General features: G+C 45.6%; 1 protein-coding gene across 16 annotated transcripts in view; it reads right to left on the bottom strand.

Moving 5' to 3' along the window:
* The window catches only part of ZNF618 (zinc finger protein 618), a 268,840-nt gene that overhangs the window by 121,904 nt on the left and 123,706 nt on the right, over positions 1 to 23,230 (bottom strand). For all 16 annotated transcript variants that reach the window (XM_039506113.1, XM_039506105.1, XM_039506106.1 and 13 more), the window contains one exon: positions 4,855 to 4,898. In XM_039506113.1, the coding sequence (XP_039362047.1) occupies positions 4,855 to 4,898 (44 nt within the window). The remainder of the gene's footprint in view (positions 1 to 4,854; positions 4,899 to 23,230) is intronic.

Here is a 23,230-nt window from a genome sequence, read left to right as displayed (position 1 = left end):
AGGTGGAATCTCCTTCCTTAGAGGTTTTTAAGGTCAGGCTTGACAAAGCCCTGGCTGGGATGATTTAGTTGGTGTTGGTCCTGCTTTGAGCAGGGGGTTGGACTAGATACCTCCTGAGGTCCCTTCCAACCCTGATATTCTATGATTCTATGAACACTGAATTTCTATGCACTAACTGAGGGGTATTAGGCAGTCCACAATAACTGCGTACACTCATATAAAATGGTTTCTACCCCAGTACGGATTGGTGTGTAAACACCGCAGGGACTTTGTGATGATTTTGTGCATGACATTCTAGGTGGGTATCTCATGATGCTTTGCTTCACGGCTGGACTCTATGAATTCTGGGATTTCTCTCACTGTGTATTGTGAGATACATAGGGGAAGTTAGCTAGAAGCAAGTGGACCTGTGGGTTTTGGGATCAAACTTAACAACTTCTGTGATTCCTCTCCTGCCTCCTGTGATTCATCTCTTGTGAGCTCGCGCCATTCCCTACAACCAGCACTCTTCTGTCTGCGATCACGGATGAAGCAGTGTTCCAGGGTGAGGTGCTGACAACCGCCAATACACAGATGCCGGTGGAGAGTTCTTTGAGATCTCGCCGCCAAGTGTCAATGGTTCTGGCGGTCAGTTGCAGGCTGTGGTAGTTGAAAGACATTCCATTACATGAATCTGTATTTGCTAACAGTGGCCTACAGTAATCAGTGCAGTGGAAATGGTTTCATTCCGCACACAAGACGACTGCTCACCAAGAAGAAAGGAAGAAAAGATTTACAACCGTACAGCTCAGTTACAACATTATGACAAAGAGCTAATTAATTAGGTTACAGCCATGGATACAGCCCAAGACATTCAGAAAAAGCTGCTGGGTAAAATTTTCAAAAGCGCCTAAGGGCCAGATTTTCACAGTTATTAGACACCTAACTCATGAATTGGAGTTAGCAGCCCAGGCCCTAAGTGACTTAGGAACCCTAAATCCCATTTTCAAAAGGGACTAAGTCTCATTAGGCTCCTAAGTTAGTTGGGCATTTTTAGAAACTTTACCACTTGCTAGAAAAGCCACATTAGTTTCCTTCTTATAATACCAGTCACATACCCCCCTCTCTACTCTGATGTGCCCCAGCCCACCTCCCCAGCCCATTTAAATGCACCGCCCACCCACAGGTGTGCCATATCCCCTCCTCTGCACGGCACCTCCCCCTCCATATGGCCCTCTCTGGGCCAATGTATTCCCTGCATGTCATGTCTCTCCTCTTCCCCGCCATGGCCACCCACTGCATGAACCATGAAGCGCCCTTTTCGCTCTGCCCCATTGTCTTGCACATGACACAGAACTCCCTCTGCATTTTGATCTGTGCTCTTCCACCTCCCACTGGTGCCAAGCGGCCCCCTCTCCACTCCAACATTCCTCCTCTCTCGCTCTCGCTCTCGTTTTTCCCATGGAATGTTTTCTCCTGGTAGATGAGTTCAGCGGTTCTCAGACTGTAGGTTGGGACCCCAAAGTGGGTCACGACCCTGTTTTAATGGAGTCACCACGGCTGGTGTTAGTGAGACTTGCTCCGGCCAGATGCAAAGCCGAAGCCCGAGCCCCACCGCCCGGGGCCAAAGCCCGAGCCCCACCGCCCGGGGACGAAGCCGAAGTGGCAGGGCTCAGGTTACAGGCTAAAGCCCTTGGGCTTTGCTTTGGTGTGGCTCAGGCTTTCGCTTTGCATCCCTGTCCAGGGCGGCAGAGCTTGGGCGGTCTCGGGCTTTGGTCTCCGTTCCTAGGGTTGTGCGATAATTTTTGTTGTCAGAAGGAGGTCACGGTGCAATGAAGTTTGAGAACCCCTGAGTGTGTCACTTTGCTAGTTGCTGGCTTTGTCCTGATCTTGCTTGCTCCTTTATGAGCTGGCTGAATGTCAGCATTTCAATAGGGAACAGGTGGGAGGCTGCCTCTTACAGTACATTCAGGATCGGCTAAATAATTTGATTATTATTGAGCAAAGTTAATTCTATGAAAAAGCCACTTCCTGCTCCATGCTCACACCATCTCACCCAAAGCTCTTTGGCACGTGCAGCTGAACTGTGGAATGGGAGGCTGGTTATGGCACGTTTGTGTCTGATCAACAAAGACAGCAAACTTGCCATTCTTCCACACTGCCAAGGCTTTGTGGCTGACCACTCCACCAGTGACAGCATATATTTCCAGACTGCCATTCACTCTGCAGATTTCCACAGCTCTTTAAGAACTACTCTCTGGGTAGATAAGTATCAGTTCACCCAACAGTGAAATGCAGTCAACTCTAGGGTAAATTACATGCTCATGGGACTCTCTCAGGTTTTGTAAATCTGTTCTAGGTAATTTCTGCCCTGGCCTGTTTCCCAGGACTTTGGGGAAGCAAGAGGCAGCTGCAGCACTGCTGTGCACTCCTACAGCTTAACAGCACAGATTCCAGGGCTCATCTCCCCCACTTTCACTCCCTGATGGCTGAATGTCTCAGCTGCAGCTCCTGAGATGAGACAATTGGGAAGGAAGGAAGGATGGGTGAAGTCAGATAATAATATATAATATATGGAGATATACCTATCTCATAGAACTGGAAGGGACCCGAAAGGTCATTGAGTCCAGCCCCCTGCCTTCACTAGCAGGACCAAGTACTGATTTTGCCCCAGATCCCTAAGTGGCCTGGGTTTAGCAGGTCAATGCTCAAACCACTGAGCTATCCCTCCCCAAGATCTGGGGCTTAATGGCAGGGATGGGATGGACGAGGGAAAATTTCTGAAGCAAGCGTGAGGTCAAGCCCCCAGCAGGGTATGTCACATTCTGATGATTTCCCCGCCTTTTCCTACTACTCATCATAGAAGCAGATACCTTAAAATTGACCAGAATTTACCCAACTTCTCTGGTGGCTGGAGACTGAAAAGGTCCCTTTCTGCATGTTTGAAAAAACTGTCCCTTGAGAAAAATGTCAAGGTCTGGCAACTATGTGGGGAAGCAACTGCTATTGTGATGGGGCGTCTGCCCCACACTGGCATGTAAGGGGCTAACAGAGCCATAAGGAAGGCTGCATAGGAAACAGCCAATAGGAGCGAGACTGCGAGGGGCAGCCAATCAGGGCCCAGCAGGCCCATATAAGAAGAGCCGCAGGGTGAGTTGCTGCCTGGAGCTCAAGGAGGGAGAACTGGGTTCCTAGCAGATGGATGGAAGCTAGCACCCTGGACAGAGCAGTGCTGGCAGGGACCGGGGGAGTGAGAGGGAGCTCCTGGGTGGCTGCTAGGACTGACCTGCTGAAGCCCTGAGGTAAGGGTGAAGAAGGGGGGAAGTGGTTCAGGGAAATGTATTGAGAAGTAGGAGGGGACAAAGCCTGTGGCTGCCATCTTCAGAGTCCCTGGAGTAGTGAGTGGGCCTGGGTCCCTCTCCCTACTCACTACTAGAGAAGTGGCTGGACACTTGGACTGCAGTACTCATCCCTGGAAGAGGGGAAGCACAGATGGTGACACACCCGGAGGGCCGTGTCATGAAGCAGATGCTGTGGTCCCTGGAGTGACGCAGGTCAGAGAGCAGATGTGATGGCGGGCGAGGCACCATCAGGAGGGGGCGTACCAACCTGCAGAGCTAATCCTCAAGATGGCCAGCATGGTGAGTTGAACCCCATCACGCTATTCAATTCCGAGACTTATCATTCTCACTTTATAGAAACGTTCATCAATAAAAATTAAAAATCCTCATACAGACGCACCATGGGGCAAATCACCTCATGATCCTAGCCACACGGTGCATCACTGGTCCTAATGGGGCCTCAGAAACACTAGTGAACAAAGAGATTCCCCAAAAGCACAAACTAGACAGGAGATGGGGCCCACCCCCTTCATATCAGATTCCATTAGCCTGTCCCTCACCCCACTCATGTCCCTCATTTATTCTGTACAGCCTCTCCCCACCTCACCAACAGACACACATGCTGCTCCTTCTGCTTCCTAGGGGGTTTCTCTGCTTGGAATGGGGCTGAGTCAGGAACTCCCAGTTTTCACATAGACACTATAGATTAGAAAAGAAAGTGATACGTTTTCCTGTTCCCACTGTCCCCACCCCTGGCTCTCACCGCAGAGGCAGAATTTAGTCCTGAGCCATAGAGGGCAGTACTGGCTCTAGGCACAAACCCACAATGCCACAATTCCAGCTCTGCTTGGAGCAGCAGCGATCATCAACACAAGAGCCTTGCCCTGGGAGGCCTAACACTGCTGCTGTCTGCACAGGAGAAAGTACTCAGCCCCCACCCACCTGAGCAGAGGATTGTGTGTGTGTGTGTGCCAGGAGCGGCAGAGGCTGGGCTTCCCCTTGTCCTGGCCACTGAGATGCTGCAGTGGCAGTCACCTCCTTGTCCCGTCACCTGGGATGCACTGGAGCCAGCAGCTGGGTTGCCTCACTTTTGGAAGGGACATCTAGCACACGGCCCTGTGGTGGTGGCCACTCTCTTCCTGAGGAGCAGCAGGGTGGCTTGCAGCCCAGAGTCATGGCAGTGGGAGCCCTCCCCTGCCCAGAACAAGAGAGGGCCTAGTCTCCTCTCATAGCAGCCATGGGGCCACCAACTTACTACCTCTGCAGGAGATTGCCTGCAGACTCAAGCAGACGTTCCCGCACTGGTTACACTCATAGGCAAGTTTTTCTTTACAGACATGAAGACTAGAAACTTTGACAGCCAGGGCCCTAGAAACAGGCCTATGGTTCCTATGCTTTAATCAGGCTCCTGCCCCATACCTTGCTCCGTGGCTGTCATCTCTGGCTCCTACTCCAGAGACTGGCACTGCACAAAGACAGAAATGCCAAGACTATTCACATCACAGCCAAAGGTGAGAGAAATATGGTCACATACCTGCTTGAAGAGCTTCTCTTCCCAGTACTGCTGCTCTCATCAGCCTAGAGAACAAGAGACAAAGAAGAGCTGGTTAGGGTCAGACAGAGCAGAGATTCACACTTTGTAACTTTTCCCAATAATAACAAGATAATATTTTGCACTGATAGTCTCTCACTTTGTCCATCCTGCAGGCCGCACTCCCACCCCCAACTTTTCAGTCCCCTTTCTTCTGGATGAAAACGGGAGTTGAGTGAGGGGCAATGGATGACAGAAATGATTATTTGTACTTTGGAAATGCCAAAGGCCTCAATCAGAAAGCAGTTCCCCATCCTGCTGGGTGCTGTGTAGACACATTAGATTGCTAGTCCACTGGGGCAGGGACCATCTCTCTATCCGGCATTCGTACAGAACCTAGCACATTGGGGTCCTGGCCCATGACTTGGGTCATAAGTGCTAGGATGATGATAAATAACAACAATTGTCATTAGGACACCACAGTCCTGGCCACTGAAATGTCTACAGTTTTAGGCCCCAATCCTGCAAAAACTTACGTACATGCTTAACTTTTGCGTTTGGTGGGACTGCTTGTGAGCGTAAAGCGAACCGTGTGCGTAAGGCTTTGGCAGATCAAGGCCTAATTTATAGCAGAGCTCAACAAATGAGGTAAGATGGTGGTGAAGCCGAGGGTTGTGGCAATATGGCCGTGCAGTAACGTGGGCGAGCTCTGCCTACAACTCACTGATTCCAAACCGCTGTGAAGTGTTGGGGAGGGGGCTTTCAAAAAACATTATCTCCAACTGCTCCCCAAGCCAGCTCTCAGGAGTCGGCTGATTTCTTGCAGCGAGTCACAGCAGAGGTGGCTTCCGAGAAGGGATGGGGAGGAGAGGGAAGCAGTTTCGTGGGATCAGTTCAGGGAGGCACTCCACGTGTGAGGGTCAGCATGGAGGAAGTGCAGAGGGGGCCGTTGGAGGAGCGGCCCAACGGGATAACATGCGAAAAGGAGGTTTGGGCCCTAAACTGCTTGACATGAGCTGAGCACCGAACCCTATGGTGATAAGCAGTGAGGAAATCAGCCCCCTCCCAGTTATCAGCACCAGAGCTTCTTTGGATCATTTTAAAGCTGTGTCCATCTCTCCTGCAAAGCCCCTTTCTCAGAGTGGGGCAATTCTGGAGCATGTGGTGTGGGCCCAACAGACATAACAATGGCCCAAACTCGTATGCACTTTCTGGAAAATTACAAATATAAATAACCAGCTAAATGGCAAACTGCCCTGTTTTATGTTGAGCTGGGGCCTCCAGTAAAAAGCAGCAGCAGCAGATTCATTCCCGCCAGTCTGAGCCGGCGCCAGTTACAATACTGGATCCTTCAAACGCGAGGGCAAAGACAAAGGCTGGTTTCCTTTCCTGTAACTGGGACCAGCTGAAGGTTCTGTCCAAGAAAATAAATCTTCATTGTCGGGGCCAGAGTTCCCAAACAGAGCGAGAGGATCACTTCAGCAGATCCTTTGGTTTGGAAACTCGTTCTGCCTTTCCTGCACTGAGAACTGCAGCCGCTGGCAGGTGGGCAACTGCCTGGTGCGGGGGTGGTGCAGGGTCCCAAGACCAGCACCACCACAGCCTTTACGCCGGTGGGATTTGTCTGGCAGCACATAATTCAATGGCCTTCTGTGTGAAGGGGGACAAGAGATCCTCCAGGACGGAGGGGGGGACAGCATGTTTCTACATTGCAACTGTCCAAGTAGGTGAAAATTTGGCCCTCAGCAGGACCATGTCCCTTTAACACACTTTGGTCAAAGCTCCCACGGGACGGCACAGCCATGGGCTCTGAAAACAGCACTCACTGCAGCGTTTCACTAGGGACCTTTTGTATCATTCATTTATTATATAGCATCTGAGCACCTCAAGGCACTAATGAGTCATATCCTCACCCTACCTCTGCACAGGTGAGAAGCAGTATTATCCCTCTTGTACAGATGAGGAACTAACTGAGACACAGAGAAATTGTGACTTGTCCAAGACACACAAGATGTCTGTGGCAGATCCAGCACTCCTGTCCCCCTGTCAATCAATCTGCACAACTCTCCTATGCCTCAGGCACTCTATGAGCCCCATTAACAGATGAGGACGCTGAGACCATGAGTATAAGTGACCTGGCCAAAGCCACAGAGGCAGTCACAGCGCCAGAGCTGAGTTAGAACCTGGGAGACATGAGTCTCAGTCCTGTGCTTAGACCACTCGAGCCCCCCGCCCCCGGACAAACCATCCCCTACTAGTTAGTCTGTAGAAAGTGTGACCTCTGGATCCCCAGATTCAGTTAGAAGACTGGTTTTCTTGTTTTTCTAAACAAACCTGGCTCACTCTGTAATTGGAAAGGGTCAAGCTCCCTCCCCTTGCTCATTTCTGAATTGTCTAATGCATGACCTTTTCATTGCTAGAATTGTGTTATCAGGAAACTGCTACTATTTTTAACTCTTAAAGCTGCTAGGCACTGTGCCTTTCCCCCATCCGCTGATTAGAGGTTTCCTTGGAAAGACAATATTATTCCAATCTCAGAAATTTTATTTCTGAATTTGTGCAAATATAAGTTATAAGACATTAACTGCATTTCACATTTTGTGCAAATGGCAGAAACAGGCAATTCATGTGCAGCAAGATGGGGGCTAGCCAAGGATTTTGATAAAATAAACCCTTTTTTAATTTAAATGCTAATGCACTGAATTAAAATTTAATAACTGAGGAAATTGAAAAGCCGAGCAGGAATATTGGAAATAAATCCAAGCAGAAACAGCTGAAATTAAAAATTCTAGAGAGTGGGAGGATAGCAGCTAAGCTGTCTCATATGATTACATTTCTTTCTTTTTTTTTTTTTTTTTCCAGAATGAAGGGTGGAAAAAATCCTATCTGTGGCCGGCTGTAGGGCTGTAAATCGAGAGTGCTGTGATTTATTGCTCAATTTTCCTGAGGGAAAAAGGCTTTCTTTAATGCTGAAATATTTCATAAATTTCAAGCCAGCATAAATTCTTAATTTAAAAGCTGAAGAGGTCACATTTAGTGCACTGGTGCAATTCTGAAATCTTAAAGGAATAGCAAACAAAAATTGCAATTTTATTTATTTTTAAATTCTTAATGTGAAATTTTGTTAGTGGAGATTTATCTCAGTTATTAAAAGCAGAGGCATTTCTGGGGTTCTGATGGCTGGAGCAGTCTACTAGAAGTGAAGTGATAAAGATTTAATTCAATTATAAACCTTTTTTTTTTTTTTTTTAAGTCACTTGAGGAATTTTTGGCAAAAAATTTCCTGCCCCCATTGCCTGGGAAAAGCCAGAAGGGAGGAGTTGACAATGTTATTGCTTCTGTTAGATCTCCAATCTTTTGTGAACACTGATATGTTCATTTGTTATACAGCTGTTCAGCTACAGAAAGGCTGTCAGAGCTCCCATAATTCAAAGCAATCAATCAAAAATTAATGATTTGTCATGCTTACACAATGGAAAAAAAGGCTGTATGGGAGCCTGCAACTGGTAGATTGCTCAAACCTTCAGGGCATTTTCTAGAGAATTACATCCATGCCTAAAAAGGAGTCTTAATATGCAGCAGGGAACTGTGTGAGGTGCTAGGGCATTGCAGCCATCTAAAGCACCCAATAGAGAGGGGACAATCCATGTTTCCATCTGTCTGAAACGCTTAATTTAAAACATGTCCTCACAAAGGACACTATACTCTCCAGTCCCAGATCAAAGGGAGGTGTCGGGGGACCTTTAATTAAAAGTCCATATTAAAAACTGTTTACTGAAGGTTCAGTTTGCCTGGACAAACACTCAAAAGTCAAGAAATGCAAAAGCTGTGGCTCAACACACAACCTTAACTCTGCCCCCTTGGGCATATGTATTACAGTACCTGCTTGTACCAATGTAACTACTGTTCAAAAATTAAAAGGCACTGATCCTGGGAACACTTACACATAAGGGGGGACATGAGAGCAGTCTTCATATATTTGAAAGGCTGCCATAAAAAAGACGGAGAAAAGTTGTTCTCTCTTGCCACAGAGGGCAGGACAAGAGGCAATGGGTTCAAACTACAGCACAGAAGATTTAGATGAAATCTCAGGAAAAACTTTCTAGCTGTAAGAACAGTAGGACAATGGAACACACTGGCGAGGGAGGTTATGGAAGCTCCTTCACCGGAGGTGTTCAAAAGGAGGCTGGAGCCATCTGCCTTTGGTGGTTTAAACACAACAAATCCTGGCTCTTGGTAGGGGGTTAGACTAGGTGACCTCTGCGGTTCCTTCTAACCCTATGATTCTATCAGTAACTTTAAGCAAACCGAAGCCCCACTGCACTCACTGTGACTGCTCACGTGTGTAAGTGGGCATAAGCGTTTGCAGGTCTGGGGCCCAATACAGGATTAAAAAAAAAAATCATTATCTTAGGCCCCAAATCTGTAAAACTGTACACATATGCTTTGCACTGCTAGTTCTCTCACTGAAATGAAGGGATTAATGTGCAATGTCAAGTACATGCACAAATCTCTTCAGGACTGGTGCCTTATGTATATATATAGTATGTAAGAAAATAGGTACATGTATAGTAATATCAATTGTTTTTCTTAAACACTTACACTACAGAGCTCATCATCATAATGCCATAATATAGCTTTAGTGATATACTTCTTTTATAAAAAATAGATTTTCCCGTTAGACAGTATGCATTATAATGATTTTGCCATTGCAAATAAGCAGGTATTTACGCTCTTTGGACACCAATACACCTTTCAAGAAGCTGTTGCTAAGGGAAATACCCTCATAGAGTTGTAGTAGAAATGTGGATATTCTAATATTTCATGTTTTGGGGTTGTTGGTTTTTTTTTGTTATGCCAGTGTGTTACTTTCTCTCTCTCATCTTCAAACTTAATGCAGACATTACTTTGCAAAGAATCATGCATGTAATTCATTTACAATCCTTTTTGTATTTGTATTTAGAACTGAGTGAATAATTCACAACAAATACATTACTTGATTACTTTAACCTCTTTCTGTTTCTGGTGCATTACTGAAAGAATGCAGAGGCACTTCTGGCCAGAATATGCTTGCGTGAAAATTTAAAATTCAACCTTCACAGATATTTCAGTGGAACTACTCATATACCTAAAGTTAAGCACATTCAGAAATGCTTGCGGGATCAGGGCCTATATCACATACAGACAAGAGAGAAAAAGGAGGAAGGGCTGTTGCATAATACAATTTTATTAATTATTTATTCATTTAATTTTACTTACATTCCTTTTCTGTTTGTGTGGTTTAGACCTTGCCTACTCGTGCATTTTGTACTTTAACCCTTACAGAGTTTTTTTGTGTCCTTTTCATGACTAATGTTCATGGACTCCCCTTTCTTCCCTGACCTCACTAGTGCACACTAACAAAACGCAAGACAGAGATCTAAGGTTATAGAAAGAACGCTGTGTAATCTGAGAAACAGTAAACGACCATGCACTCAAAGTCTATCATAATCACATATATAGAGTAGAACCTGAGAATTACGAAGACCTCGGGAATGAAGGTTATCTGTAATACTGAATAAAACAGTTGTTTTTTCAAAAGTTTACAACTGAACATTGACTTAATACAGCTTTGAAACTTTACTATGCAGAAAAAAATTGCTTTTTTCCCCTCAATTTTTTTAGTAGTTTATTCTGTACTCTATTTGCGTGTGTGTGTGTATGTCTCTCTCTCTCTCTCTGCTGCTGCCTGATTGCGTACTTCCAGTTCCAAATGAGGCGTGTGATTGATTGGTCAGTTCGTAACTCTGGTGTTCATAACTCTGAGGTTCTCCTGTACAACGCAACATTAACTTTAGCATTTCCTGTCTTTTGAGGGCCTCACTGCAGAGCCTGACACCCCAATCCTTCGTTGTGCAGCCGGCAAGCAGACTGTGTAACCGCACAGAGTCCCACTGACGTCAATGGGGCCCCACCATGGGCACAGAAGCCCACCCCTGTGCTACACAACACAAGAGTGGGGCTCTAATGTTCTCTGTTTCTATGAATTTTAGAATTGCTTCTCTTTTTTAAAAAAAAGCAAAACCAGAAAGCAAGGGCTTTAATCTAGAAAGTTTTCTGGTTCTTCTCAAGCAAAGATGCTACCTGGAGATGAGTTCCTACTTAAGACAGTGTCTCTCGGGTGATCCACTTTGTTTAATATGGAGAAAATTGCCCTACTAGCATATTACAATGCACTGACAAGCTGCTGCTGATGAAACCCCCCCAACTGGATTTCTTTACTGAGATTCCATTCTGACCTAAACACTAAGCCAAGTCTGAAGAATATTAATCTTGGAGTTTTAAATTTATGACAGTTTAAATTAGCACTTTATCATGAAAGGCATCTTGCTTTACAACAATAAATCAGAAATCTTCAACTCAGTATGCCTGGTGATACATTTTCAAACATTTGTAAATATTGGACAAAAGTTTTCCACAGCTTGGCTTTACTTAGATTGTAAATTCTTTGGGGTAGGGGCTAGATCCCTGAGCGGATACAAAATTTGTATCCGCATCCAATCCACTATCTGCAAACATGGTCCACGGATGCAGATATCCACAGATTTGCAGGGCTCTAGATATAAAATTTGGATCTGCATCCATCCATGATCCAAACGTGGTCCATGGATACCTGCAGATTTGCAGGGCTCTAGTAGGGCCATCTTTTGCTTGGATAGCACCTAGCACAACGGGGCCTGGGTCAAGGACTATGGCTTCTAAGCACAATGGTAATACAAAGAATAAACACAGGAGGAAATAGCAGGTATCTTTTGCAATCTGAGGTCAAATTTTCAGAAGTACCTAAGGGCCAGATTTTAAAGGCATTTAGGCACCTAACTCCCATTGAAATCAGTGGCAGTTAGGCACCTAAACTCCTTTGAAAATCTGGCCCTAAATGATATCAGAACCTAAGTTCCATTTTCAGAAGTGACTTCGGCACTAGGACTCTACGGGTACGTCCACACTGCAAAGAAAAACCCGCAGCACTGAGTCTCAGAACCTGGGACAACTGATTCGGGCTCATGGGGCTCGGTCTGCAGGGACAAAAATAGCAGCGTCGACATTCAGGTGCAGGCTGGAGCCTGGACGACAAGGTCCCTTCCCGCCCCCTTGCTGGGTTTCAGAGAGTGGGCTCCAGCCGGAGCTGGAATGTCTACACTGGCATTTTTAGCCCTGTCGCCAAAGCCAGCTGACCCAGGCTCTGAGACTCAGCACCGCGAGTTTTTCTTTGCAGTGTCGACATACCCTTAGTCTCATTAAAAACCACCCGTGAAAGTTGGATTTAGGCGCCGAACATCTTATCTCATGGCTCTAGTTAGTACAAACGGGGCCTGCTACACAACACATGGGGAAAGCAGAGAGCCACTTGTGTTTCATTCATGCCCCATTAGACAGAAAAGAACAATTCTGAACATCACATACGCAATGTACACCCTCAATGTATCAGCGTCTCACTGCACAGCAACCTGCATCTACAAATGTTGCTCTATTATTCTGAAAAATATCAGGAGAAGTTTTAAAAAAACACAATTCCCCATCAGAACCCCCAACAAGAGACTCTGTGAAGCAAACGGGCCGGGTCTAACAGTTGACAACATTATGAAGTGGGGGCGGGGGGTTCACATCATCCAGCACTCCCCAGGGCATTTTGTGCCACCTTTTCACTTTAATTTATGACTAATCTCTCTAAAGGGGCTGCCTCTGCCTCCAGTCCAATCCCAGGTTCTGCATCTTGATGTGGATTTTATTCCTTCATCCCGATGACCAAATCAGGGCCTCTGCAGTGGTAGAAAGGAAATAAACATATGACCGACTGTTGTGAGGCCGAAGGTTGTTAAGTGGAGTCAGTCTATTACTGAGTGGCTCTTTGCTGCCCCACATTGGCCTGCCTAACCACAGGGGACAGGGGACTGTCCTCTCCTGTTCTCTGGAGCTGCCTGTCCTTTTCCTTCAACCTTTTCCCTCCAGTGACCTATTAGTGAGAGTCCTTCTTCTGTTCCTCTGAGCGTGTCTGAGGAGACTCACAGAAGATGAGGCTGACACAGAGAGGGAGCAGGCCTGGGACAGAGAGCAGGCTTCAGAGCTCCATCTCTCATGCTAAGGCACCCCATGCCTCCAGCCACAGTCAGAGGATGGGCAAGGTAGAGAACCAGGGATGGGAAGCTGTAACCAAAGATGAACCATTACTGGACAGAATGAAAGCTGATGGCAGAACTCCCACAGGGGTGTCAGATTCACTCCCATGAGTTCTAGTAGAACTCCAGCACTAGGTGTCAGGGACACTGGGCCCCACCATGAATGCCTCATTGGGGTGAAGCTATGCAGAGGCTAACAGGAGGCTGGAAACTATTTATCGATTACATAAAAAAAACCCCAAAAAACCCAACGACATTAAAGAATGTTACGGTTGCAAAGTCAAGCACTCAAAAGTTAGAAATACGAGACTCAAGCTTGCCCAGGCAGACTTTATTTGCCCCCATCCATAGGCATTATGGTGCAGTCTGTAATTACACAATCACATACGATTTTTCCATAGCAACTGAAAACAGGGCCTTAAATGGAAAATGTCAAGCAACCTTAACTATAATCATTCCTACCTGAGCCACTTGTAATTAATAACTTCAGGGCAACAAGAAATTGCAGAAAGTACTCTTGTTTAAAGACACTGACAGTTTCCCAATTCATTTTCACTAAAAAACAAAAACACATCCAAACCACCCCCAGCACTAAAAGGCATCTCCAGAACATAAGAATTCATATCTGCATCCATGCCTCTCTTTCAGCCCTCGTTCCCCTTTTGTCAGCCATGGAGACAGAACACCTACCAAGGAGAACACTCCCAACTCTCTCAAATGCTGCATGTCACAAGCATCGCCTAAATCACCCGTGCAAATGCAACTAACCGCACTGTTATCCCAGCCCACCTGAAAGCTTGTGATATCCATCACTCACTAGAGAAGGAAATTACAGTAATGTTCTGTGTGGGTCTTGAGCTGGTTTAAACCCATACAGCTCCACAGGCTTCAATGGAGCTCCACTGACACACTGGCCATCAGCGTCATTCGGTAGGCCAGTGTCATCCAGCTCCAATGGGCCCAGTGCACAATGTGCATAAGATAAATGATCACAGCTGAGTCTCTTCATTCTCCTTCCCTTAAACCTTATACCAGAACTTCAGCTGTGAACTGCAGCCTCAACAAGCCTGTGAACACCTCACATGGATTTTCCTTGGCATAAGTATAAATATCTTTCATAAGAGGTCTGCAATTCTTCCCCCACCATAGGGTCCCTGCCCCCGGTCAAAAAAAAAACATAGAAAAGGGAAATCTGAAAACGTGAGACCACCGCCTTAGATATTCCCTGAGAGATTCCAGCTCCTGCGTGACCCTCAGGATAGTCAAGCAGCCTATGGAACCAGTGCCACCCTTTTTCCTTTTACACTCACAAAGACTCCTTTAAAATTCCCCTCAGTATACATGCCAGTCCACTAATCATGCAGTAACTGCTCATAATGTTATTACAATCCTTGCTTGTGATCATTCTGCCATTAAGATAAGTTAGTGCTGACCTCTCCCTTATGGGGGCACATTGACAAGAGGCAGTTGGAGGATTCTAGTGGGCAGCCTTTCAAATATTAATTACAAAGTCAATGTGAATATATGGGGAATCCATCCTCTCTACTAAACTTGTTCTCTTGCCACTGAAGCAAACAGAGAATGTTTCAGGCAGTGAGATCGCTGCTGCTTCCAGAGGCAGTGAGAAAAACTCTACATTAAAAAATAACCCACCATAATGAAAATAAAGGGACTGAAAAAAGAAGACCCAAATCTCATCTCTGACAAGGCAGGGGGAAGAGCCCCATTCTAATCCAGGGACGAGCTTTCAGAACAAGGGCGGAATGAACACTTGGCAATGATGGCGAAGGTACAAATCAGAAAATATTAGGGCAAAAACAGAAGCCATGAAACCCCATCCAATGGCAGAATTGAGCCACCACACTTTCAGACGTGGAGGTAAGGAAATCTATACCACCTCCTAACGGAAAACTACTCTGTGTAGAAATAAACTCACGCTGCTATCCACTCACAGTCCTCCCTCTAACACATGGCTAACTAACAGCTTATCCCTGTGATTAGCATAATAATTAGATCTATTGAAAATTAGACACTGGCAGCTGGTTTATGATTATTTTTTAATTACCAATTCCTGTCCTGCATTGGGACAGTCTCTCCCTGCTGAGAGGGACAGCTCCCAACCATCTTCACTCCTGATGGCCTTTCATCATAACAAGTTGGGGACTGACAACACCATCCATTACATTCCTCCATAAAGCAGCATCTACTGCGTCACTACAGAACGTACACATTAAACACCCTTTAGAATCACATGGGCTGATCTTTAGTGCAAAACAGCAGGACCAATACAGGGCTACAGTAGTTCCTGGGGATGTGTGTTATTAAAACCCAGCGACAGCACGGAAAGGCTTATTTTAACATTTATATCTCGGATGTTCACAGGGAACTGTCAAGGTGACTTTAATCCAAAGTGATACATCTGTCTCCAACCCCTACATCTGTAGTACACTGAATATTTTTACACTTAATGCTGCACTTGGGGACACAATGCTGCACTTGGCAATTCTCCAGCAGTGCACACATTTGCATGTACAATCCGTGCTTGTTTGCACACACACATTTTCTATTAAATGGCTACATCACCTATTTGAATACATAAATCCAATTTACACATGCAAATAAAGCCCTATTTGAGTAGGCATCTGTCATAAAAGCAAATCAGTGGCCATAAACCAAGCTTCGGGATTGCAAAACAATATCAGCTCCGTCAGTGTGATTCTGCATCCGGCCTGGCATGCAGGCTTCATAGGGAAGGAGCAAAGGGTTTAAGATGCCCAAAGCCTGCTCTGTTATGTAGCAGTACACTAATGGGTCTGACCTGCACACCCAACCTTCCAGGACAGATGAAAAACCAAAGACCTGGAATCCTTACTATGCTCAAACCAGAAAATCCAAACCATTTGCAGCCTCTTATCAGAAATTGTTAAGATTGTGAGGGAAGGTTAGGCCTCGTGTCACGTAGGGCTATGTCCATGCTACAAAGTTTGGTTGACGCAAGTTGTCAGCATACAGCTGGCGAAGTTTGTGTCGGTGCCACACGTACTCACCAGGGACACTTGTGTCAGTGTACACTGGAATAAAGCCTAGTGTGCCGGGGTAAGTATCCCAGTGTGCCTCGCACCGCTGTCCTTCACAATCTCTTTCGTGGCATTTTCGCAGTACTTTGTGGCATAGTATCAAGTCAGCTAGGGATTTCTCTCACAGTTAGGGGGTCAAATTCTTATCATGCCACCTTCTACATCCCACAATACAGTTCATATCCCATCATTTGCGCACCTGTGAGGCGCTTTTCAGAGTCTGCCATCTCACTGCCAGACGCATGGAGCCTGCAGAGCTGAGCTCCATGCTTTGTGCTTTGCTAATACAGCATGCCTGATTCTCCACTATTTGCACAATTTGAGGCAGTACTGCTATGATCGGGATTGTGATGAGGATAGTATGGAGATGTCTGAGCACAATAACTGGAGGCTTATGGACACAGTGAACAATAATGCCAGGCTGCTGCTGGCATTCCTGGAGCAGCTCCACATGGTGGTGCACCATTTCTGGGCCCAAGAAATGAACACCAATTGGTGGGATTGCATCGTAATGCAGGCTTGGGACAACGCGGAGTGGCTGCAAAACTTTCAGATATGAAAGGCCCACGTTCTTGCCCTCCAATGCAGAGACACCAAAATCAGACCGGCATTGACAGTGGAGAAGTGAGCGGCAATCACACTACTGAAACTTGCAACACCAAATTGCTACCAACTAGTCAGTTCAAAAACATTTTGGATTTGGAAAATCCATAACGGGAGCTGTTGTGATGGTGGAAGGCCATTAAACGTCTCCTGCTACACAGTACACGAAACAGCGGATGGATTTGGGGTTCCCAAATTGCAGTGGAGCAATAGATGGTGCACACATCCCTATTTTGGCACCAGCCCACCTGCCTACAAACACATCAACAGACAGGGGCACTTTTCTATACTTAGTCAAGCTTTAGTGGAGCAGTAGAGATGCTTCACTGACATCAGAATGGGTTCAGTAAGAGAAGCCGTAGGATGCTCGCATTTAAAAAAAAAAAGCTCATAGACTCATAGACTTTAAGGTCAGAAGGGACCATTATGATCATCTAGTCTGACCTTCCACACAATGCAGGCCACAGAATCTCACCCATCCACTTCAATAACAAACCCCTAACCTATGTCTGAGTTACTGAAGTCCTCAAATTGTGGTTTGAAGACCTCAAGCTGCAGAGAATCCTCCAGCAAGTGATCAGTTAAACCCTGAGCATGTGAGCAAGACTCACCAGCCAGCACCCAGGAAAGAATTCTCTGTAGTAACTCAGATCCCACCCCATCACAGACCACTGGGCATACTTACCTGCTGATAATCAAAGATCAGTTGCCAAATTAATTGCCAAAATTAGGCTATCCCATCATGCCATCCCCTCCATAAACTTAGTCTTAAACCCAGATATGTCTTTTGCCCCCACTACTCCCCTTGGAAGACTGTTCCAGAACTTCACCCAGAGACATTCAAGCAGAGACATTTTTTTCCCAACAATCAGATTATCATTGGTGATGTTTAAAAGCCAACAGTGATTCTGGGGGATTCAGCCTACCCCTTGGAGGTAGCCATATGCTAGCCACCTCAACGGTGCCAAGGAAAGAGTCAACTACCAGTCCAACAGGTGCAAAATGGCTGTTGAATATGCTTTAGGTAGATTGACGGGATGCTGGCATTGTTTATTCACTATATAGGATCTCACTGAGAAAAACATCCCAGTGGTTATAGTTGCATGTTATGCACTACATAATACCTGTGAGGGAAAGGTGGGGAAAGCATGGACAGACAAGGTAGACCATCTGTCTGCTGCATCTGAACAGCCAGACACAAGAGCTACTAGAAGAGCCAACCGTGGAGCTATGCAGTTGAGGGAGGCTTTAAAGGAGCCTGTTAACAGGCTTTAAAGGAGCCTGTTAACAGCAGAGATCTCTGTTATGTACAAGAAATAGCATCTCTCTTGTGTACTGTAGAATATATATTGCTATGGATTCTGTAATACTTGGTGTAAATTTACAAAAGTGGTTGGGTCTTTGTCTCCCATTATGTATTCTGCAATGTGTGGTGTGAGTTAATAAAGATACTCTGACTTTCCAAAAATAGTGCTTTATTGTGTGCAAATCAGCAGTTATTAAAATTTAAGTGTAAACATACACATAAAAGGTTAAAAATAAACTTTTACCAACACTCTTAAGGGTGAGCACAGCTTACAATCCCAAGTGAAAGTGGAAGAAAACATTTATGTCCATGCAATGAAGTCCATTGTGGCTACATTCCCTCCCCAATCTGTAGTTTTCACAGGTCAGTATATATGCAGCTACGGTTCCCCTTGCTGATGCCAACATGGAGTGGCAGGGATAAGGATGTAGACCGTGGAGCCACATGGAACGTTGAGAATGAAAGGAACAGTGACCATGGACTTCTCCAAGATCTGCAAAGACTTCTGAATCTGGGATCTTTGGACTTGTAGATCAACCTTGGTCTGCAACATTTTCGTTTGTTACCTGCCCAAAACTGTTAGGTCCTGGTACATTTCCCTCCAAGCCCTTTGATCACAGTCTGAGGCAACTGTGGCACAAAGGATCTCACGGGACATCTCCTCCTTAGTGGTCTTCTTTCTCATGATCAGGGTGAACCCCTCAAGGCCCCCATGTCAGAAGCTGCTGATATAAACAGACAGATGCACCATTAGATTTACAGTCACAATGGAAAGGGAAAGAAAAGTCTAAAAACTCCCTTATTTCCAATAATACCCTTAATAAGAAACACTTATTGACAGTAGCTTTGGGGTGCCTCTCTACAGCACTGCTCTCCAGTTCCATGCCTGGTGAGTGCAACCTGGCTGGGAGGAGGGGGGATGGCCTGTTGCGGGTAGCTATAGAGTTAGTCTCCTCCCTAGGCACAAGGCAATGGTACTGAATATCGGTGCTATTTTCCACAGGCAGTGGGGATTTTGGCTGCTATCTCAATCCTGAGAGTAACAAAGGTCTGGAGAACACAGCTACTACTGGCACCCCCAAAGCCACTTCGGCCCATATGCCGCTTGCCTGTTTAATGCAATGGTGCCTGCCGAATTCATCATGGAGCGGCATGGGAAAGTGTCCTACCACAGAGGAAGAATCCCTACAAACCTTTTGGGGAGGACTGCAGAGCACCTCCATGAAAGTTTCATTGAGATCTTCCAAGAGGATAAAAGAGACATCCCTGTTCTCATAAACGGAGTACTTTGCATGCCCCCCCCCATCTAATCCAGAAATGAAAAATGGCTGCAGATTTTACTGGCGTACTGGACACTGGTCTGATGTGCACTGTGTAACCAGACTGCCACACAACTGTTCTTAGAACGTATTCCCCAACCTTTTATCTTCTAACCTTGTACCGGTAAAACAATGAAAAGCAGAGACCGGTCTTACCTTGCGAATGAGCCTGGCACCATTTTTAAATAATAATACCGGTAAATAAATAATAATAGGAGATATACCAATCTCCTAGAACTGGAAGGGACCTCGAAAGTTCATCGAGTCCAGCCCCCTGCCTTCACTAGCAGGACCAATTTTTGCCCCAGATCCCTAAGTGGCCCCCTCAAGGATTGAACTCACAACCCTGGGTTTAGCAGGCCAATGCTCAAACCACTGAGCTATCCCTCCCCCAAAGGCAGGAAGAAGGGGAATGGGGCGGGAGATGAGGTTTGAGGGAAAGGAGAAGTTTTTTAAAAGGCATTTTAAGGAATAATTCATGGACACCCTTACCCGACTTCCCTTCCCCTTTGTCAGTGGGCTGGACTCCAGTCGCCTGCTGGGACTGGTTAGCTTCCTGAGGCATTTCAAACAGTTCCTGGCTTGCAGCAGGGTTACAGTCCCCCAAAATGTCTCCACCCTCCTCCTTGCTGTTCACGGCAGGGGTATCCGTTCTGGGCTTCTCCAAGGTATCCAAAGTGATCTGTGGGGAGAGGGTGGGGTCTCCGCCAGGTATGGCACGCAGTTTGTTGTAAAAGCAGCAGGTCTGTGGGGCAGCACCAGATCTATAGTTGCCCTCCGTGGTTTTGTGGTATCCTTTGTGAAGGTCCTTCACTTTCACGTCGCCTGCTTCTGACTCCTGTCATGTCCCTTTGCCTGCATCTCCCATGCAAGCTGCTCGTAAATGTCAATGTTTCTATGGTGGGCTTGCCTCTTCTCCCCACGGGCCCAGGCGATCCAATGCTTCTTACCTACTCCAGGCAAGAGCATGCCCAGTAGCGTTCTGTGAGTGTGGATCTGGCATGATCGGATGCACACAACAAAGGTGAATTGGTAGGTGTGCTCAGTGTGTTCACCAAGGTGGGTAATCAGGATGAAGCATTTCAAAAGCACAAGGGGTGGGAGGGCTTAAAGAGGGGAGTGGGCTTCTGGTCTCTGTGACCCCTGGGCAGTGGAGTTCCGCACTGTTCATGGGAGATGGGAATTGTGGGACAGGTGCTGGAGGCCTGTGAGGGTTGACACAAGTAATGCAGTGTCTATATTCATGCTGCGTCAGCCTAAGTAGGTCAACTGGGGGTCTGCACCACTCGGGGAGGTACTGTCACTGTAATGGGCCACCCACATCGGCCAGAGACAAATCTGAGTATAGACACGTGCACAAACAGAGGGATGTAAATAGACTTATGTTGACTTTACTTTGTATTATAGACCAGACCTAGGTCTTGGAGCAGAAAGTCCCATGCCACCAGGCTGCAGAGACAAGTTTCTCAGTGCATGCCAGCTACTTATGCTCTCCATTGACCCCACGAGGGGTGTGATTAGAGAAGTAGACAAACTTATCTTCATTAAGTCTAGAGGCCTATGTGGAGTGGCGTATGATAGGTGCATACAGGACTTTGTTTCCTGGGAGCCCAGCAAGCCCATTTTGATTATTACCATTCCTTTTACAAACAAACCTTCTGCTAGATCACATCTGCCTCACAAGATCGTCTTGTGCAACTGATCTACCTGTGTGTACCCAGAGTTCAAACTGCTGGCTGCACCCCTGGGAAAGATGTACTAAAGGAAAATTTCTCTCTTACTATAGGTTTGTGCAACATGCAACACAATGAAGCCCTGATCTCACTGAGGTCTCTAGAAGCTTCTGTAATACAAATAAATAATAATAACGAAACCGACAAGGAGATTGATGTAACTAAACAGTGTAAAGGACAGACACACCAGAATGCACTGGAAAACCTGGGCTGGGAATATTTTTCCATAAACTCACTTCCTTTGACTAACCCAGGGAGTATCTCCATGCCAAATTTAAACTTTCTTTGTATTGGCTTAAGTGTATTTTTCTTTGAACTGTTTTTTGCTATTGAAAACAGCTGAACCATTTTTGCTCAAGCTTTCCCTAACTTTAGGCTCCCATTTTTGAAGATTTTGGCTTATCCAGACACAAAAAATTCACAATAACTTTGTGAATGTATTGAATGTTCAAATGAACTTCCATTCTCAGAAGTGAAGCAATTTTTGTTTTGAAGTGCCAAAGATTTTATGCCACTAACAGAAAAGATCTTAATCAAAATGAAATTTTAGTTTCTGGTGCTGCAAACACTTATGCACATGCAGTTGCGTTGAAGTCAATGGGCCATCTCGTGACTACTTTTATGTACTTGTTTAAATGTTGGTAGAATGATGGCTTCCAATTTGCAATATTTTGGTTTTTTGCCTTTAGCAGTTTTGTGAAATTCAAGATACCCTACCAGAAGTAGCATTTTAGAAAAAACAGGATTTAGAATATAGTTCATAACAAATTTTAATCTAAAGTCACAGGTGCTGGTTTCCAGACCCCACTTAGCCCCAAGCCATGCCCCCACTCCACTCCTTCCCCCAAACTCCCATCCACCTCTTCCCGCCCTCCCCCCTTCCTGTTCCCTTCTCCGCCCCATTCCGCCCCCTCTCCCAGGCTCAGCCCATCCTCGCTCCTCGCCGCCAGTGCCTCCTGCATGCCACGGAACAGCGAGGGCACTGGTGGGGGGGGGGGTGGAGTTTGGCTGCCGGTGAGTGCTAAGCACCCGCTAATTTTTTTCATGGGTGTTCCAGCCCTAGCACAAATGTTCAAATTAGTTTTAGAAAGCCTCAACCTGATTTAAATCAATGTGGTCTTTTTTAAATCATGAGATTTAAATCATGAATTAAATTAGTGACTTAAATTGCCTTAATTTAAATTGTTCCACCTTGGTTATATAAGCAACAGAGAAAGGCAAAATGTATTCCTTTCGGTCTCATGCTGCTCTTCCTAGTGTCTGAAAGAGAAGTGCAATAAAACTTCACGTGGAGAACTTTGCACACACAAAAAAAGTCCGTTATCAACTACTTCCTCACACAGTATAAAAGCAGGCAAACAACACGACCAGGCCATAGAGCAGAATTACCTGACTCAAGCAGTAACAATAGACAGTTTGAGTTTTATAGTGAAACAAATGGTATAAATGACTAAGATACAACAAATGGCATTTTTATAGAGGCAGTGTATGTGGATGGAAACATAGTTAATTTTTAAAATTACTTTTAACTTGGGGGGAGGAAGGAAAGTCACATGATTGTATTTCACAAATAATCCCATTTCTCTGGGTTTCCAGTTTCACTGGAAACTTCAGGGAAAACTGCCTCTGACGAGATTTAAAAACCAAAAATTTCCCAGCTAATAAAACAAACGTATCCAACAAGCTATAAATGCATGAGAAAAATTTAAATAAGGGCTTGTCTACATGCAAATTGTACCTAAAGGTATGTTGTGAAACCCAATTTAGTACAAAACAGTTTGGATTCAAACTAGGCTTATTTTGCTTTAGCGTAAAGTCAACTGGGAACAGTTTAAATTAAATCAAACTTAGCCACCCTTTAATCAAAATAAGAGCATCCCTCCACACATAGAGGTTTGCACCAGTTTATCTAAACCAATTTAACTAAACTTGTGCAAATTTGTGTGTAGATAACCCCAATAAAGGACTTGTTATGGACTTCCTGCCCTAAACTGGTTGAGTGTCTGGGTGACTTCATTATCCATGTGAAAACCACATTTCTAGAGAGCCGAGCATGTTATCAGAGCTCAGCTGGCCATATACTGAATCTCGGTTTTGTGCTGGGATTGAAGAGAAGAAGATGGGGGTGTGAGTGGAAACGAAAACTTGTCTGAACAGCTCATTATCCTGCTTTCATTAGAGGTCA

Source organism: Mauremys reevesii, linkage group 19 (genome assembly GCF_016161935.1).
Source record: "Mauremys reevesii isolate NIE-2019 linkage group 19, ASM1616193v1, whole genome shotgun sequence".
Classification (NCBI taxonomy): Eukaryota; Metazoa; Chordata; order Testudines; family Geoemydidae; genus Mauremys; species Mauremys reevesii.
This window is presented reverse-complemented; position numbering and strand designations above follow the sequence as displayed.